Source organism: Monodon monoceros, unplaced genomic scaffold (assembly GCF_005190385.1).
Source record: "Monodon monoceros isolate NGI ecotype Baffin Bay Population unplaced genomic scaffold, NGI_Narwhal_1 Super_Scaffold_2, whole genome shotgun sequence".
Classification (NCBI taxonomy): domain Eukaryota; kingdom Metazoa; phylum Chordata; class Mammalia; order Artiodactyla; family Monodontidae; genus Monodon; species Monodon monoceros.
In genome coordinates this window covers 27,336,011-27,355,360 of record NW_021703776.1, presented here as the reverse complement: position 1 = coordinate 27,355,360, position 19,350 = coordinate 27,336,011, and the positions used below count along the sequence as shown (strand labels likewise).

The 19,350-nt window shown below is 35.6% G+C and overlaps 1 protein-coding gene across 1 annotated transcript in view; it reads left to right on the top strand.

The window, feature by feature from the left end:
• Window positions 1–19,350, top strand: part of SEMA3D (semaphorin 3D) — a 134,997-nt gene that overhangs the window by 45,562 nt on the left and 70,085 nt on the right. The window contains exons 3-5 of the mRNA XM_029233706.1: window positions 3,204–3,266; window positions 12,403–12,522; window positions 17,198–17,291. Of these exons, the coding sequence (XP_029089539.1) occupies window positions 3,204–3,266; window positions 12,403–12,522; window positions 17,198–17,291 (277 nt within the window). The remainder of the gene's footprint in view (window positions 1–3,203; window positions 3,267–12,402; window positions 12,523–17,197; window positions 17,292–19,350) is intronic.

Genomic DNA, 19,350 nt, shown 5'->3' with positions numbered 1-19,350 from the left:
ATTAAAACATCTTTTAGAAATTTGTATCCCTTTGCAAAGAGAAAAAAGAATCTGCAATTACGATTTTAGTATCAAGTCTCTAAGACAAAATTAGAGTTGAAACTATTAAGCTAAGCTAAACTGTTACATTAGAGTTGAAACTATTAAAAGCAAGTAATTTAAAACAATGGCTAGTGGCTCTATCCTCTTTGCTCTCTTCTTATAGTGTTTATATCTCCTATGGAAGTGCACGTACCCTATCTGTTTACAGAACTGTCTTCCTGACTCACATCTTAGCACCTCAGTGCCACACCTTGCCAGGTATACAGAAGCCCTTTCATAATTATGTGTCTAATGAACAAATGGTTAATGAACAGTAACTACTCTGTGCTAACCTTGGAACTTCCATTTAGGTTTCAAAAATGATAAAGAAGATTGCTTCCACATTTTGTCAATCTTTAAATAACTCCCTCCATTTTGAAGCTCCTATAAATACATTCAAAATTAATTTTAGAAACATCATTCGTCTCATAATTTACTTCAACTCAAATCACCCAATACACTGGTTAAAGGTAAAAGAATAGAACCCAGTGATATTCTTTTTCCTTTTTAAGTCACACTTCATGTGAAAGAGTCCTGTATTTCCCTTTCTTTCTTTTTTTGTATAGTACTAACACCAGTAAAATATCCAGGTCTGAACAAATCTACAAATATTTATTCTAAATTTATTTCTGAAATGTGACTAAATCTGGCCATAGTATAAAACAGAAAAGAACAAGATCTGACATATTGAAAGGATTCAAAGAAATATTAATCTAGACTTGAGACCAAATAAAATGAACTAGTGACTAAACCAGTTGACACATCATGGACATGCTTTCTGTGTACCATTTATTTTCATTCCAATGATACAAAGTTATCCTTTGTAAAATCACTGTAATATTCAAGAATCAGCAAGTATAGAGTTGCAGTTTTGCAAGATGAAAGAATTCTTGAGATTGGTTGCACAAAATGAATATACTTAACAATACTGTAATGGCTAAGATGGTACATTTTATGTTATGGATATTTTACCACAATGAAAAATAATAAAAAAAAGAATCAGCAAGAAAAAAAGTGAGGGGATACCTTGAGTTCATAAGTTCAAATATGAAGCAAAGTTTTCATAAATTCAGGATGTTATTTTTAAGGGGAAAAAAAGAACACTCAATTCAGTATTTTTGCTACCAGTGATTAAAAACAAAAACAAACAATAAAAAACAATGTGAAGAAACTGTCAAACTTCCTGACAGCTACGGTGTTTTATTTTTGCTATTCATATATTCATTTATTTAGGACTTCATGATTCCAGGTCGATGACCGACTATCATTTGGCCTGTGCATGGCCCATTTTGATTTATTTACTAACTTACATTACTTAGTTGTTTTTAATTATGTAGTAAACACTTGAAAATGCACCATCCAGAACAAAAGCTAAAATCTGTTAAATAACCTGTTTATTACCACCAGTATAATCTTTTTATCAGTCTTGGGTAACCATCTTTCTGAGTCCTGTATTCATCACTCTGTTGCTTTTCTTTTTACATATTTATTGTATCTACATATATACCTAAAAAGTGTCTTTTATCTTAGTTGTTTTAAACATTATTCTATGGAGATCATGCTGTTTGTCATTTTGGGGAATATACTTTTTTCACCTAATAATGAATTGCTAAGGTCCATTCATATTGCTCTTCATTGCTGTAGTCCATTCATGTTTTATTGCTGGCTACTATTCAAAATTATGTGAAAGTATAATTGCAGTGATTTAAAGCATTCTTTATAAATAGCATCTTTAGGTCTTCATTGTGAACCACATCCAGGTTAGCTGGTCACCTGAGCCTGCTGTTGGTGCTCAACGACCCTATCTATGTACACCCTTTGATTGTAATTTGTAGTTGTTAAAATTGCTCTAAATGAACAACCTTACTTCATTTAAAAATCTCAGTAATTTAATCGTATTTGTCTGTTCAGAGACTGTAAGTGCTAGTCTATGTTCTTCTTTATTCAGAGACATAAAACCCTAAAATTTCACTATGAGGATAATATCATATAAACATTAGTGACTTCTAAATCATTTGTTCATTCCAGGTTTAACAAGTCTCTTTCAGTGTATTCCCTCAGGATATTTTCCTTTTTCCCCACCTATTAAAATATTTTCTGCTAACATTGGTGAGAAACATAATAAAGGTTTGTCAGGAACTCTTGGAACATATAAGCTACTAAGAGCTTGACTTTCTTGTTTCTTCTTGTCTGTAGCTTAACAAAGAGCATTTCTTTCTGTAAGCTAATGGAGTAATGCAACTGTTTGGGGCCTTATTCTGAAAAACTTCCTGGAAGAATTTCTAAAATTTGTTAAAAAACAAAAAACCTATTTGTGATAAGTTCAAGACTGATAAAGCATGATTAAAAGTGACCAATCAAGGAGCCTTCTGCCTTTGTCCTTAATGCATTTGCCCAAATGATATTTATTATGTAGTGGTTGAGACCCTCCCAGTTCAAGGGGCAGACTTTGGGTCATATTTTGGCTCTGTTGCGAACCAGCTTCATGGCCCTTGACTTGTTTAATGACTGTATGAAGAAATTTTCTGACCTGAAAACGGGGAGAGTAAGTACAGCTATCTCATAGGGTCATTGTGAGATTGAAATAAGATAATGCTTATTGTCTTACTTAATGTTTAACTAAATGACAGGTGCATCTCAGCTCTATCTGTGTTAAATATTGTCAACAAGTCCACACTGGTCTTTGACTTGGAGTGATAATTTATGCTTGTGACAAAGAGCTGTTTCTCACACCTCATTGCATGTGTCCATAATGCACTACCAGTCCGAGAAAACACAGAAAAACAGGGTAAAAAGAATCTCTTACCTAAGCAAATGCTAACCTGAAATTCCGTTGACGTCACAATAGGAAGTTATGGCCTACTCAACATGATTTATCTATTATTAAATACATTTTAAAAGAAATTAGAAGATTAACAAGTGGATGATTCTGCCCAGTGTTTTCTTATAATTTTTTTAGGGTGGCTTTGGAAAATATTTAAATCTCAAAATTCCTACATCCTATCTAACAGCATGCTTTTGTCTTGATAGCCACTCTTTAATTTCACACACTCACTTTCCTAATTAGAATTGTGTAGTGTTTTAGATATTCAGATTCTAACACACCTTGAAATGTTTTACAGATTTATTGGCCTGCTGCAAAGGAACGGGTGGAATTGTGTAAATTAGCTGGGAAAGATGCCAATGTAAGTATGAGACTTTAAAGAACATCTTTGTTAAACTGGTGCTGATATGATAACAAATATTTATATTGGGTTTTATTGAATTAATGGCATTAGTATATTATTTTTAAGACTACACTAATATTCTGTGTAAAGATTAATATGGTATAAAATGTTTCTACCTTGCCAAAAGGAATGACATTGTTCTCAGAAATTTAGAAATACTACCCTTCCCAAAGTGTTAATTCTGACTGTATTTTCTTCACAAAAAAATCTCAGAAATACATTTAAAATATTTAAAAATAAACCATCAGAAAATACTGTATTTCTAGGGTTGTGTGTTTTTCATCTAATGCATATATTTTGTGAATGTACACAAAATCATCAGTGGTTTTAGCATTACAAACACACACTTGACACCTTATTTAATTTGGGGTGAAATTAAACTTACAACATCTACAAGAATTCTTGCAAAAGTAGACATTATAGAGCTATTAAGAAAGATTGGTTGAAAATGAATAATACAACATTCTGGAATAAGAACTAGAAATAATTTACTCCAAAATTTATGTAAGAGTAACTATAGGAAATAACTTATAAAGGATAAATAGTGGGGTCCTAGTATAAACTTCTAGTTTAAGCTCCCTTAAGGACCAGAGAAACCCCTTTGACAGGTATAACTGCCCTCGTCATCTTTGGGGTGTCTTGTCTGGATTGCTTTTGCATTGTCCAAGCTGTTTTACATGCTTCCCCAAATTGTGTTGCCTTTTTTTATCTCCAGCAATGCTGTGGCTCTAACTGCCTCTTCTCATCTGAATGTTCTGATTCAGGCCAGATGCTCTGTGTTCTGCCCTGACTTCTTGCCCTGTAATGATAGGGAGAATTGCTCTTCTTTGGCAAAAGAAATCACGTCCTGAATGTAACTCAAGATGAAAAAGTTCTAACTTTGGGCAAAAGCATGGACATCATGAGGCTTCCTTTGCAGTATCCTGGAATGTTTCCTCTAACCACTATGACCCAGGAGTATTAAACTGAGCAGTGCCCTCATATTTAATAACAGCAAATAGTATGTGTTGTATGAAAGCATAATTATATTTAACAATTCTCACTTTATTATTGTGATAAAGGTAAAGCAACACGACGTATGTTGCCTAATGAATTTAAGGGGAAGCTTAGAAGACTTTATTCACTCATTTGTTCATTCATTTATCCAACAAATATTTATTAAAAGCCTAAATATGTGCATTAATAGTGTATGAAAGCGCTCATGGATCTTTTAATCTAATGAGGGATATAGTTATTACACAAATGATTCCTTATATGTAGCCACTGTACAGTTGGCCACAGGTTCTAAGTCTATAAATTCAACCAACCGTGCATCAAAAATATTCCAAAAATTCCAGAAAGTTCAAAAAGCAAACTTGAATTTATTGCTTACTGGCAACTATTTACATAGTGTTTACATTGTATTTACAATTGTCTACATAGCATTTACATTGTATTAAGTATTATAAGTAATCTAGAGATAAAGTATATGGGAGGCTGTGTGTTTGCCATTTTATATAAGGGACTTGAGCATCCTCAGATTTTGATAAATGTCAAGGTCCTGGAACCAATCCACCGAGGATACTGAAGGATGACTGTCCTGCAAAACAAAATAATCAAAACAAAGTAAAAGAAAAAAACTTTTGGTTATGCCTCATTCTGTATTCAGTTAGTGTTAAATGTGACTTTTGGGGCACATTTATGTTAGCAGAAATATATCAGAGAGTGTGTGCTTCAAATGCAACAGGAAATAGTTTTTACATTTATTTTGCTAGAAATGAAAGAGTGTAAACTAATATAGAATATATTCTTCCTTTTATGTCTCTAATCTCTCCACCCTGTTCAATGTCAGATGCCCTGTGAGCAGGTGCCCCAGTCTGCAAAAGCAACAGTACTTTTTTGAACTCATGGGAAAGAAAGATGCTTTGGTGGTGATTTTTCAAATTTACTTTGTTGCATAACAGTAGAAGCATGTCATAAACAGTGTGAACACTTTTGTGTTTCATTAGTATTGAGTGTAGGATAAGGAGGCAAGTAGGAAAAGGGTGTTTTAAATTTACTCCAACAGAGTAGTGTCAATTTTCCCATGGAACGGGTGAAGGATAAGCACTCAAGGTTAATCAGTGAAGTTTTAATTGTGACAGTTTTCTCATTTCAGTATGTTCACTAATTCCAGTTGTAGAGTAACTCGGTTGCCCCTCTTATCAAGCTAAAACAAAGGGTGATAAACTTTCTTGAAGGTGGTATCCTAGAGAGTACATATGACCCAGTATATGGAACCTGTTCTTCCAATTCAATTGTATTTGAGCTTGTAGTCACCTCTGACTTTAAGTACACTTTAAAGTACACTGTGTACTTTAAGTACACTGTTAACCTAGGATTAGAGATTTAGGGAGCTTCTCTCTTTTTACTGAAGTCTATAAAGTTTGCTGTTGAATTATGTAGGTGTAATGCAAGTCTTTGTTTCCTTCTTTTCAATTTGCCCCTTTAAAATAATACTGTATTTTAGAGTTACTAAGAATAGCTAACATTTTTATAGCACTTACCATGTTCCAGGAACTGCTTTCAAAGCTTTATACCTATAATCTCGTTTAATCCTTACAATACGGTATGTTAGATTTTATTTTTATTCCTCATTTTCCAGATGAGAAGACTGAGGCCAGAACGTTTAAATGACTTGCCCAATATTACATACCTAGTAAATATTGAATTGAATCCAGAAGGCTTGCCCCACCATCTATGCTCTTATAATACACTATAATCTACACATCAAGGTCTGAGTTCTATGTGTAAGGTCTGCAAACTGTATCCCTCAAATCATTTCTCTCTTCACGATAACCATAATGCAGATCCTCATTTTACAGCATTACATAGATTTTGGCCAACAGAAAACTGAGGCAAGTGTGTGGTTTTATTAACATCTTTTATTGCCTTTGGCATTACCCTCTCTCCTCCCTTCTCTCTAGTAATTTTTACCTACTTCCCAAGAGTGTGTTTTGAATTAACAAGTGTTTGGAAAGACTGTCCCTTTACACAAAGGTACTATATAACTGAAAAATAGTGAATTATTTACCATAATGAAAGTTAGCTCATTGGCGTGGGAAGGGAGTGGAAGGAGAGGAAACAAAAGAGAGCTATTCCACTTTCTTGAGCACAGTCCCCAGTTTAATCCAAGGAAGGGAAGAGGTGACAGGAAGCTATTTGGTTGCATTTTGTGTCTGCTTCAAATATTATTCAAAAGAAAGTCACTAAAGAAATGTCTGGTCCTGCTATAAAAGAGTGGGGTAAACTGCTCAGTCCAGGCAAAAGAATGCATGGGTTGTGGGCAGCATGAGTCGTCGGCTTAACTGTAGAGGCGCACAACCTTGTCAATGGAGACATTACATAGGGTTAAAGGGTCTTCCATCTCTAAAGTTTTCTGATTACATTCTTTTTTTCTTTTTTCTTTTTTAAGAACATCTAAAGTAAAACAAAGTGTTCATTGTAGAAAGTTTGCAAATTATATAGAATTCATCTGTAAATAGTTCTTCACCCATGAACATTACCCAGAGATAGCTGGTGACATTTTGATGTTTATTCTTCTATCTTATCTATTTACTATTTTTCAGAATGAAATCATTGTATACATAGTCCCTTAAAACATTTTTTTTTCACTTCGCAGACTGCCATGAGCATTTTCCCATGTCATTAAATTCCTTTTTTATAACACTACTTTTAATAGCTGCACTGCATTCCTTTATATATTATTTCATCAATCCCCTATTGTTAGAGTTTTGGTAGATATCCAGTTTTTACTATTGTGAATGATGCTGCACATGAAAAGCCTTATATATAAATACTGTGAACATCTTAGGTTATTGAGTACAATTACTGGTCAAAGGATATAAAATCTTTTATATACATTGTAAAATGGCCCTCCAGAAAGTTTATGCTTCTTATGCTTTATCCAGCAGTGCATGCTCTTAAGAGGGTATATTTCCCCATACCCTTGCTAATGTTGGATACAACATATAGTTAATGTTTAATACTAATACATTAATGAATGAAATAAATATATTTAATTTTTGCCAACAAAAAGAAAATTATTTTTGTTGTTTTAGCTTGACATTCTTTTTTTTTTTTTTTTCGGTACGTGGGCCTCTCACTGTTGTGGCCTCTCCTGTTGCGGAGCACAGGCTCTGGACGCGCAGGCCCAGCGGCCATGGCTCACGGGCGCAGCCGCTCCGCGGCATGTGGGATCTTCTGGGACTGGGGCATGAACCCATGTCCCCTGCATCGGCAGGCAGACTCTCAACTACTGCGCCACCAGGGAAGCCCAAGCTTGACATTCTTTAATTACTATAAATGCTAAATATTTTATGTAGTTGAAAATTAGGATTTATATTCATATATTATTACTTTCTGATCCACTCACATAAAAAATATTCTTTCCTAGTTATCCTACTTGATATATAGATTTTTATAGGCATATCTCTCAATATTTTTCCTTTAAAATGTTTTTCTTTGCCCTTCTACCTCAACTGGTTTTGCTCTGTAGAAATCCTCCCCTGTGAGATTTCATTTTTAAGAGAGAAATGGGATATTGGGATTTTCATATACTTATTTTGAAGCATTGACAACTTATTAAAATATTTTCAACATTGTAAGACCTAAACAGATATCTTTGCAGACTGGACTCTATCAGAAGTCTGCTAGACAAACGTAAGATGTAGCACAATGATAGGCATGTGGCGAATGATCACAAAACATTTGAGGATCACAATATTCTGCAAAATATGCTAAACACCAAAACAGGCCACATTCTTTTTTTTTTAATCTATCAATCCTTTTCTTTTTTTTAGATGTTGGGGGTAGGAGTTTATTAATTAATTAATTAATTTTTGCTGTGTTGGGTCTTTCTGCATGAGGGCTTTCTCTAGTTGTGGCGAGCGAAGGCCACTCTTCATCGTGGTGCGCGGGCCTCTCACTATCGCGGTCTCCCCCGTTGCGGAGCACAGGCTCCGGACGCACAGGCTTACCAGTTGTGGCTCAGGGGCCCAGCCGCTCCGCGGCATATGGGATCTTCCCGGACCAGGGCTGGAACCCGTGTCCCCTGTATCGGCAGGCGGACTCTCAACCACTGCGCCACCAGGGAAGCCCAGACCACATTCTTAATCATAAGTGTCTTTTCATATATAACCTAAATAAATTAAAATTAGTGATTATAAGTCAGTTATCAGAAATACATATAAAGCTGTATTGGATTTAACTGGACTATATGTAACATTAGAGAATTACAAGTAGTTCTGTTTTGCTAATATTTTTCTAGGGGGAAACAAAAATTCTAAGTGTTGATATATAAACTAATATTTACTTGTCTTTTCTCTAAGTATTGTTTCATATTTGTTTTATTTATTTAATTGTATATCTCTTTAGATATATGTAAGGATGTAGATGAGAGGTAAAAATTGAAATAAATAATCTTACTTGAGAGAAGTAGAAAGTTGATACTTGTTTTTAGTTCTCTCTCTCTTTCTTCCAGTGGAGAGTTAGGGAGGTGGGAAGCGTGGGGAAGGAAGGAGAAATTCAGTTCTTTTCCCAGGTTGAGTACGTTACTGGATGAATTGAATTGTTTGGTGTCATGCCCCAGCCCTTGCCATTGTGGGCAATAGCTGATAAATTAGCCAGCTTTCAGGGAAAGTTAAAACAGCTGCTTCTCGAATTTATCTTTCTTTATGCCTCACAGAATTACACCACCATTAATAGCCATGCCGGTCACTAAGTGAATTAAATCAAGTTAATTATTGCTCATGCTGTTGAAGCAAATCTTAGAACCTTTATAAATTAAAAGAGAAATCATTGTAAAGGCTTTTGCTTTGCTTCCAGTGTTTGGCTGAAATGTCCACCCCAGGCAAAATTTAAAATGAGACCTTCTCTTTCAGAATCTCTGTCCCCGGTTTCTTCTCCTCACTGCCCTGTCATTGCCTCCAGGCTTCCCAGAGAACTGCCCTCCATCAACTTCACCACAGAAAACTTTGAGCAGAACTGACTTTTTTTGTAAACTGTGTCAGATAACTCAGGATACATGGTTCTATTCCATGGCAGCCCAACCTGAGAGAAGAGAGGAATTTCAGAAATACATCCTTGGTGACATCTCACCAAAGTAAAAACTAGCATAATAGGTTACTTTCCAGGGCTGGCTGCATTTTAATAAAGTAACTCCCAGGAAAGTTAAAGGATGGGAAATGTTTTAGGTGTGATTCAGAGCTTTTTCTTTATCATCACTCAAATTATATCTCCTATGTGTGTAAAACTTCACTGTGGGCCTCATTTGCCTTTTTAAACAGTGCTGTGTCTCTCACAGTCCCTAGTCTTTCTGACTTTATAATTTATAATCTGGAAAGGCAGTTGTTTTATTTCTTTATACAAATATTGATTTCACAGTCTTGTAAGATTACTGTGTTACTCGGCTTGGGCTACCATAACAAAATGCCATAAACTAGGCTGCTTAAACAGCAGATATTTATTTCTCACAGTTCTGAAGGCTGGGAAATCCAAGGTCAAAGTGCAGGCCGACTTGGTCTTTGGTGAAAATTCTGTTCTTGGCTTACAGGTGGCTATCTTCCTGTGATATCTGCACAGGGCAGAGAGAGTGAGAGCGAGTGCCCTGGTCTCTTCTTAGAAAGGCACTAATCCTATCATGAGGATCTCACTCTCCAAACCTCTTCTAAAGCTAATTACCTCCTAAAGGCCTCACCTCCTAATACCATCACCCTGGGAGGTTTAGGGTTTCAACCCATGCATTTTGGGAGGACACAGATATTCACTCCATAACAATTACCCTCTAACTTCTATGATTCTTTGGTAACAGTGAGCTTTTGAAAAAATGGTGAAATCACTGGCAGTGAGTGAATCCCACCTTACTCCAGGCATATAACTCTACTCTTGCCCTCCCTGTGTACTGTTCCATGTGTAGATTTCACCCTGCATAAATCTCTTCATGGGGAAAAGACCAATAAATAAAAGTCCCTTCAGTGAGCATGAGTGAGCAAAATGAAAGCTAGAGAATATTAAAATCTCTTACCCTAGCAGTGAAGCCATCATTGCAATTTATCTGCTGATTGCATATATTTTTCCTCCTTTTTTTGCCTTGGCTTATCTCATATTACTGTGTCATTCGTTCAAAACCATTAGTAGGGCATATTTACTCTCTGAATTAGGTTTTCATTTGCGATTGTCTAGCATGATGTAAAAGAACATGAAGCTAGTTCTCTGTGGTGCCTTTGTGTCAATAGAAAATAAATTCTGTTCATCAAACACCTTGATGGAAGGGTGGAAAACACAGAATATGATTTTGTTAAGTAAGATTATCTGACAGAAAATTGTCTTAATGAATATAAAACTTTTCTTTCTTAGGAGGCTACATATAATAATTATATGAGAACATATACTAAACATATGAAAATATTCAAGGTAACAAAGATGTCTGCAGTGTGATTTGCACTTCCTCAGATAGGACTTTTTTCACAGCATACAACCTGTGTAACCATATGCAGTGGCCCTTCTGCTGTTACAAAGTGCCCACTCTTCCTACCTGATAAAGAAACATCCTTCCCTTGCGTGGTTAACTGAGGGATTGGAACTGTCCTTTCCTATAGTCTTAAGCAACTTCTTTGTTTATAAGGAAGCAAAGAGCAGAAAACTCAATAAGTTAGTTCTTTATAACATTTTTCTGTAGTAGAATGTGCAGATTTTATTCACTGGGATCTACAAATTCTTGAGACATAAGATTGCCAGGCTAGCTGGACAGAGGAAGAACTAGGTACTAGGAACTCTGTACCACAGATATGGAGACATAGCTATTCATTCTAAAATCAGAACAGCCACTGGGATATTGATTATTCTGTATAGATCAAAATCAGAGTAAGTGATAAACAATTATTAAATGTTATATTCTTTAATTTAGTCCACATAACAATCATAATCCTATCAGCTAAGTTGTTGTCTGCCTTTTAAAAATTTTACTTAATTTTAAAAATCATCCTACCAGTTAGGTCATTATCTTTTTTATTTTTTATACTCTCCTCCTAACGACCCTAACAACAACAGTGACCTGACAGGTGAAGGACCCGTGGCCACTCAGGCAGAGAGAAAATGGACTTTTTCTCTGAATCTCAGTCGTTTCGTAGATTTCCAACCTCCTTAGTAAACACCTGCCCACCTCCTGGGTAGAGTTGATCTAGAATAAAAGTAGACTAGTGCCCAGTGTTTTCTCAGGAGTCTTTGGGCCCAGGAATCATGAAGTCATGGTTAACAAATTGTTGCCATTAATTATGTAAAGAGAAGGGATGACTTACAGAAGATGAATTGAAAATAATATATAATAACAAGAATGACTACTCTGAAAAATTGAGTCTCTATTTACAAGTAATTGGGGGATAGAAAATAATTAAGTTATAAAGGTATACATTGGAAAGAAATATTTTTAGGCCTAAACATTTGCAAAAGAGGCAGAAATATGTCTCTTAAAATTTTGACTTGGTGTAAAAAAATATTTATGGAAAAAACAGAAGAGATTCTTGAAATAAGCAGGAATTAAGGTAAGTCTTAAAGGCTCTGTAACATTGAAAATAAATGGAAATAAAGTGGTAGGCAATTCTGGAAAATAAGAACGGGATAATATATAGGAAGACACATATGTGTTGAGTGTTTTGTTTAGCGTAGCTGAGACAGTTGAAGTTGCACATGGTAGGTTCTATATGGGATAGACAATGTGGGAACATTAGAGCATGGTGGGTTTGGTTCTGTAGGAAATCCTTGAAAGAAAGTATGGATACCTCATTCACATTATGTTCATTCTCTAGGCCCCATTGAGTCCCATTAGAGAGATGTGCATTCAAGCACCGTGATTAGTTCAAAACCTTATTCAAAAAAACTTCAGTCACTCATTAAAGCCATAGTTTCTAATTTGTTTTGCCTCCTTTGCTAAGTCAGGTGTTAAACATTTCTCATAAGTCTTTTTTATTTTAGTTCTTATTTTTGATAATTAATCTACTTGGGAAACAGGTGGTATGAATGATAATCTTTCAAATACCTGAATTGTATGCTAATGCTTTTATTTTTTTATGCCCAATAGACAGAATGTGCAAATTTCATCCGGGTACTTCAACCCTATAACAAAACTCATGTTTATGTGTGTGGAACTGGAGCATTTCATCCAATATGTGGATATATTGATCTTGGAATCTACAAGGAGGTAAATATAATGAAATAGCACAAAAACAATTATAATAACTTGTTACCTAATGCCTATGACATAAAATAGTTAGACTTGAATATAAAAATTGAATCGTATTCTGTATGAACTGAATAAGAACTTATATTCCAAACCACTTTATGGATTGCCATTTTGATTGTACACTTTATCCATCTAATAAAAATTTCTTCTATTAAAAGCTTTTTTAGTGATATGATTAAAATAAATGGTATACAGTGTTGAAAGTGCTTGTTTTCTAGGCTCTATGTACAGCTTTATTTTCTCGAGTTGCCTTTATAACTAAATCTATTTAGTATGTTGCTGTTGGTAAAAATTTATTTCCCATAAGACCTCGCAACGGAATGATATCTTAGAAATAATTTAATTTTTCCCATCCAACAAATTTGACCTGTTACTTATGTTTACAATAGTAGACACTAAATACAGATAATTTTAATGATTTTCTTAAAATTGTATGGATATTATCACACTGGACTTATTATTTCTGCCAGACCAAAGTGACATAGTGGAAATGTGGGATGTATTAATTAGGAGTAATGTATTCCAGCAATCAATGAGCATTTCAATAAATGAGAAACATGCAGATTACAATAATTTAATCAACAACTAACACGTTAGAGTACTTTCTTTGTGTCATGGACTGTGCCAGGCACTTTACATGGATTGTTTTTGTAATTTCACAACACTGTTAATGAAGTTGGTACCTTAATAACTTCCAGTTTGCAAGTTAGTAAAAACTGAGTCTCAGTAGAATGAAATAACATGCCTAAGTCACCCAACTAATAAATGGTCTAGCAAGGAATTGAACCAAAGTAGTCTATCGCTAGAGCAAGCATGCCCAACTGAGCTTTAGAATATGTACTCTAAATCATTCCTTTGTGTGGGTTGATGGGTTACACTGTCATCCTTATGTTTATGTATATACTTCTTGTGAATAACCACACATATTTGCAGGGTAATTGGCTGCGTGTTTGAAAGTAAAGTCTGGGCTCATAGTACAGGTTTCTTTACACTGATTTAACTGATTCAAGCAGAGATCAAACCCACAACTGTGGCTGGATAAATTTTTCTCTCTAACCAACTTGTCTAACCAGCCCAGACTCAATGGTTTGAAAGTAAAGCAACCCTGATAGTTAAATCTCTGAACCACTAGGAGACTTGGCAACTTGAATCCATCATACTTTGTTGCCAGTGTAATGTTCTCTTGCCTAGCTTTGATGAAGGGTAATATATAACAGTGGCTTATAGCATAGGCTGCAATTACATGAGATAGCCCCACATCTTGGATGTGTTTTGAGGCCTGGGGCTAAAGGCCAAACTCACAACCTGCTGAGGGATGCAAATAGTGTTCATTAACTCCTAAAAGTCACAAATGCTGAAAGGGAATATAGAAGGAGCTAATTACTTAGCTTGAGACTGTCAAAAAGCCCAGGGGCAGTCAGATTTACAAGTTCTGTGAATAAGAGAATTATGAGTGAACAGGGATATTGAGCCTTGTGAGTTTTCCACTAGTCAGGAGTACAGGTAATTGTATGGCAGCCCTGCTTGAAGATCGTTCTCTTCTAAAATGAATTATTAGTCCCAGGATTCACTGTCCATTCAGAGGGAAGGCACTTCCATCTTCAAATAGATAAGATTGCTTCTCAGGTGGCTGGGAACAGGGAAGAGCAACAGATAACAGGGATGGAGGAGAGAAGTGTGCGAAGCCCTCTTCCTGGGGACCACTGTTTTGTGTGCCTGGGGCAACGGGAAGAAAGAGGAAACAGCTAAAATAAATCCCAGATTTCTATCTTTGGCAGTGATTTGGAGAGGGGTGTTATTTATTGAGATGAGAAGAGTAACAGATTTGTGGGGGAAATCGTGAGTTAGTTTTGTACATTCTGCATTTGAGAAATGTTCCGTAGGTCATACCAAGTGGGCGGTTGGATCCGGATTTCAGGATAGAAGTCAGGGCTGTTGACAACAACTAAGAGGTAAACATGAGGAGCCAGAGTTTGAATTATGGCTCGGATCATTTACCGTGGCTCCACAGTCTTCTGCATAAACTCTCTAAGCTTCTGTTTATTCAGCAAAATGATGACAATAATAATAGTAACTCAGGGTTATTTTAAGAATAAAATGAGAAAATGATTGTGCATAGGCTTTGGTATAGCCCTTGCTCTATTCCAGTCACTTAATTCGCAGCTGTATTAGGCAACAAGAACACAGAAAGGCAGAGACAAGTATTTCAAAAGTATGTATATAAACTTTATTTCAGAATAGTGTCTGCAGTCTCTATCTATCTATCTATTTATCTACCTATGTATCTACTCTGCAATACTGGGGGTGCCTGATAGTTGTTTAATAATTAGATTGGAAGTGTGTTCTTTCCTCTGGAATCTCTCTTCTGCTGCAAATCTCATATTTAAATATTAATAGTATTAATAATATTAAGAATAATTTTTCCTAATGTGATAGTTAAACATTTCCTATTCTTATCTTCTTATGTCTTTACTTCAACAGTATTTCTCTGTGTGCAGTTTAGACAGGTACTTTTTTGCATGATTAATTAGGCTTAAGGAATTTAATGGGGAAAATCTTATAAAATTGAAGTTGTCTCAAAAAAAGTGTCATGTCATTCAGTTTATCTCAGGAAGTCCATTTAATCAGCCATTATTTTTTTACATCATTTTCCTGTTGGTATCCTTGACTCTGGCTCAAGGAAACTTGCTTTCCTGCTGTCTCCTTTCTCCAGGAGATTATAAGGGAGACCTTGTCCTTAGCCTCCTCAAATACCAATTCTATGGGCTTATCTTGAGAATTTAATGAAATGCTGCGTTTTGACAACAGAAGTCTGTACAATTATAAGGGTTTATCTAGGACTTTGTATTAACTATGACATTCTCCCAGATGTTTTCTTGGTTTTTCTTTTTTAGCTTTTCACTATAATCTTCTGGCACACCAGGATTCAGTTTACTTTTTCCCTTTACAACGTCCCATTACAGGCTTTAGAGTCAACAGTTCTGTTTGACCTGTGGCGAATAATGTGCCCTTAATATTTAAACATTCTTAAGAGCCGTGATCTGTAGGTGTTTTTTCCTGACATATCTCTAGCCCCATCCACAGTTGGGAAACATGCCCTAAATGTGTTCTCACTGGACTTTTTTCATGCCTAGGCGCCACTATCACAACTTGTCATTAGTTGAACTGTTCTAACTAAACACACTTGGGCTTGATCATGTTACATGGTCATGGTGAGTCTATACATTAATTTCAACACATTTCTAAATCCATGAGTTTGAAATCCTGAGGCTAGATTAGTTAAGAACATGAACTTGAGAGACAGCCCTGAGTTCAAGCTCCTGCTTTGCCTCTTATTCACTGTGTGATGCTGAACGAGATACTTACCCCCTTTTATGCTCAATATTCCTCTTGTAAAGTTGGAATTAAAGTAGCTACCTCTTTAGGTTAGTGGTGAAGATTCAGTGAGACAGTGTACCTCAAGTTCCTGGCCCATGGTTAGTATGTATTAATTGTTAAGTACCATTACTCTTAGTATTAAAGTGTATTTACTTAAAACTATAAAATGGCAAATGTTAATCATGCTATTTAAATTGGTATTACTAGTTTTTAATAAGGCGGTAATTACTGTTGATCCTGTTAATAAGAAAAAGATCTGAAATGACACATCATACAATAATAATAATCCAAATATTTCCTCTATCCCTTTTGCTTCTTTACTTGCTTTCTAGGTAAGTGGCACTGAATGATCCCTTTTAATTGCATGTGTGCTCTGATATAACTGTAGATATGCCATCTAGAGAGAATATCTGAAATGCTGAATTTCTCTAACTAGTACATTCGCAGCCTGAGTCATCAGTCTTTTGCTGGATGGCAGTGTTGTCATTGTTATGAAACACTCAAGCTCATGGGGCCATATTCATTATACATTCATATTTTTCTTGGAAAGTTCAACTTAAGATGTTTTTTTTCCCTGAATGTTAAAAGTCTGCCAATGCCATTCTGTCTGTGGCCACTATTATAAAAATAGATGTTTCAGCCAAAATAACTATGTGGCTTTAATGTGCATAGTGTTTTCGTAATAGTGAAAATACTACAACAGGATTTTTTTTGCCCACATGTATCAACAGCTCTGAAAATGAACTGCCTGCCTTACAACGCTTTTAAGTCACTAAAATTACAAAATATCACGAAGCTTAAGTAATTTGGTATAGTTGTAGATGCTTAGGTAGATAGACCATAATAGTTATGAAAGTATAATTATTATAGTAAATTTATTCCTTAGAGGAGGAACTTGGCTTATTAGGCTCAGTAAATTAGTTATTAGGCTTAAGAAATAGGAGTGTTTGATGGTGATTTCGATTATGATAGTGGTCCAGGCTAAATGAATCGATGAGGATATTGCTACTTCCGGCTGAAAAATTCATTCATTATTATCATCATTACTTTGGGCAAATGGAGACCAAAACATGGGAACTGAGTCTTGCCAGAAATAATATTTGTGGAAGAGTTAAGAAGCACAGCATGATATGCGTGCTATATGCTCAGTTTTTGTTGAATTAATGAATTAGAATTTCGTTCTTATCTCCTACGTTCTTGCTGATTCGGATATTTTTTTTAAAAATCTCACTTGTGTTAATATTTCTCATAACAGGAAGTTATGTTCAAATTAGACACACATCATTTGGAGTCTGGCAGACTGAAATGTCCTTTTGATCCTCTGCATCCTTTTGCTTCAGTAATGACAGGTAAGATCCGTGATGGATAGTTGTAGCTTTTAGGTGTTTTTCTAAAAAGGTGTGTGTAGGTTCAACCACATTTTCTCAATGAGTTAAAGATTATTTTGCATTAATTGTCCACTGGCTGTTTGGTTGTAGTTTTTTAGTGTCATGTCTCTCTATACTTAGCTCCTTATCCGTAAAGTGAGGCTCCAGTAATCCCTAACGTCAGCACAGTTACATTTTAAATGAACTTCAGGTTGAATTCTTTTCAATACAAATGACACACACGCAATTGTGCTATAATTCTACACGTAGCTGTCCCAGATTTTCTTATATTTAGCGATGCCCCATTTGGTTCACTATGGCAGTTAAATTGAGCAATTCCTTGAACATAATATGTTACAAAATATGTTGAAGATGTGAGTGGGAGGATTAATAATAAGACGTAAGTGGATAAATGAATAAAACAAATAAATCAAACTGTAGAATGCAGATAAAAGAATGGTATAACACCTCTCACCCCAGTTTCACCATAACCTGATTACATTAATGGCAATGTGAGATTTTTGCTGGCACATTCAGTCTTCTCTTGCTTTGTATACATCTTAAATTCTCTTATGGGAGGACCGTCCTGTTTAAAGAAGGCAGTGCTGTGTGGTCTGAAGTCTTTTCTGAGGAATGTCGGCATGACCTCTGAATTTCAACCATTATAAGGACTCCTTTTGTCTTGGTTTGGTTCATGACTTCAGTCTCTTTTTATTTAACTTGTCCATCAGATGTTTGAATAGACTATCAGAGTGATGCCCCATGACATTTTAATTTTCACTTAGCAAGAACTAATGCTCTTCCTTTGAAGTGAAAGTGTGTGTGTGTTTTTTGAAAATTATGTGACTGATGTTCAGTCATTATCCTCAGAAAATGAGATTGATGATTTGTGATTCTGATCTGTCAAGTGGGGTTGACACACCCTTAATAAAAAACAATAGATTGTAGGTGTTGGTGACCCCTGGTAGGAACCCCTGAGTAATTTAAATACAAAGAAGACAGTTTTAAAGCCTGGATACACAGATCCAACTTTTATGTTGAAATACACCATTTTTTCTGGCAAAATGTTTGAATATTTGTAGTTTTATGTTTCAAATTGATGGTGTGTTTCCTTTATTCTTACCAAACTTTTTTCATAATGTCTTTATTGATGTTGTTATTGTTATTCTTCTACTTTTTAAAACTTGCTCCACAATGAAATACTGCCTTCCACCATATATACTTAAGAGATGGAATCAGTACCATGTCTACATTTACTTTACATAACTGGATTTCTCTCCTTTTTTGGGGGGGCGGTTTCTCTCTTTTATATGTATGTGTGTGTGTTTCCCCCTTTTGAAAGTCGACTATTGTCATGAGTATTTAGGTTGGTTGTCTCAGGTAGTTCAGGAAAAGTCTTATTTCAGTGGATGTAATCGGAGGATTTTGAAAGTATCTGAATCACTTATGCAAAGGCAGAATTTTCAAGATATGTTTCTGAGGAAAATTGAACTTTAGTGATAAAACAGTGTCTGTAGTTGTTCTTCTATTTAGGCATTTAAAAAATCTAAATGCTCTGTAGAGATTAGCTGTTTTTTAAATTTTAGTCTATTAAGTGTAACCCCAAGTAGTTGAATATAAAGATTTCTTGAAACAGAGGCTTAGCTCTCAAAGGGGTAATGCATGCTATTGTAGGGACCGTATTCTTCCTGCCTCAGGCCGCTCTCCCACTACATGCTAACCAGCATTAGGGAACATGGACCACCATTCCCCTCTTTTCCAACCCCCATCCTTTTCTCCCCCCTCCTCTCCCTTCTATCCTTTCTTCCTCTCCTCCCCCCCATCTTCCTCTCCTCCCCTTTCCCTTCTTCCTCATTTCTTTCCTCCCTCCTCCCCCTTCTCCACCTCTTTCTACCTCTCTCACCTCCTTTCTCCTCTTCTCTCTCTCTCCTTCTGTCTCTGGTAAACATGGATATTCACTTTACATAAATAACAGGACAGAGAAGTTTGGTATGCAGTAATGGCAACTTCTTTCCTTTTTCAGAAATGCCTGTTTATCAGA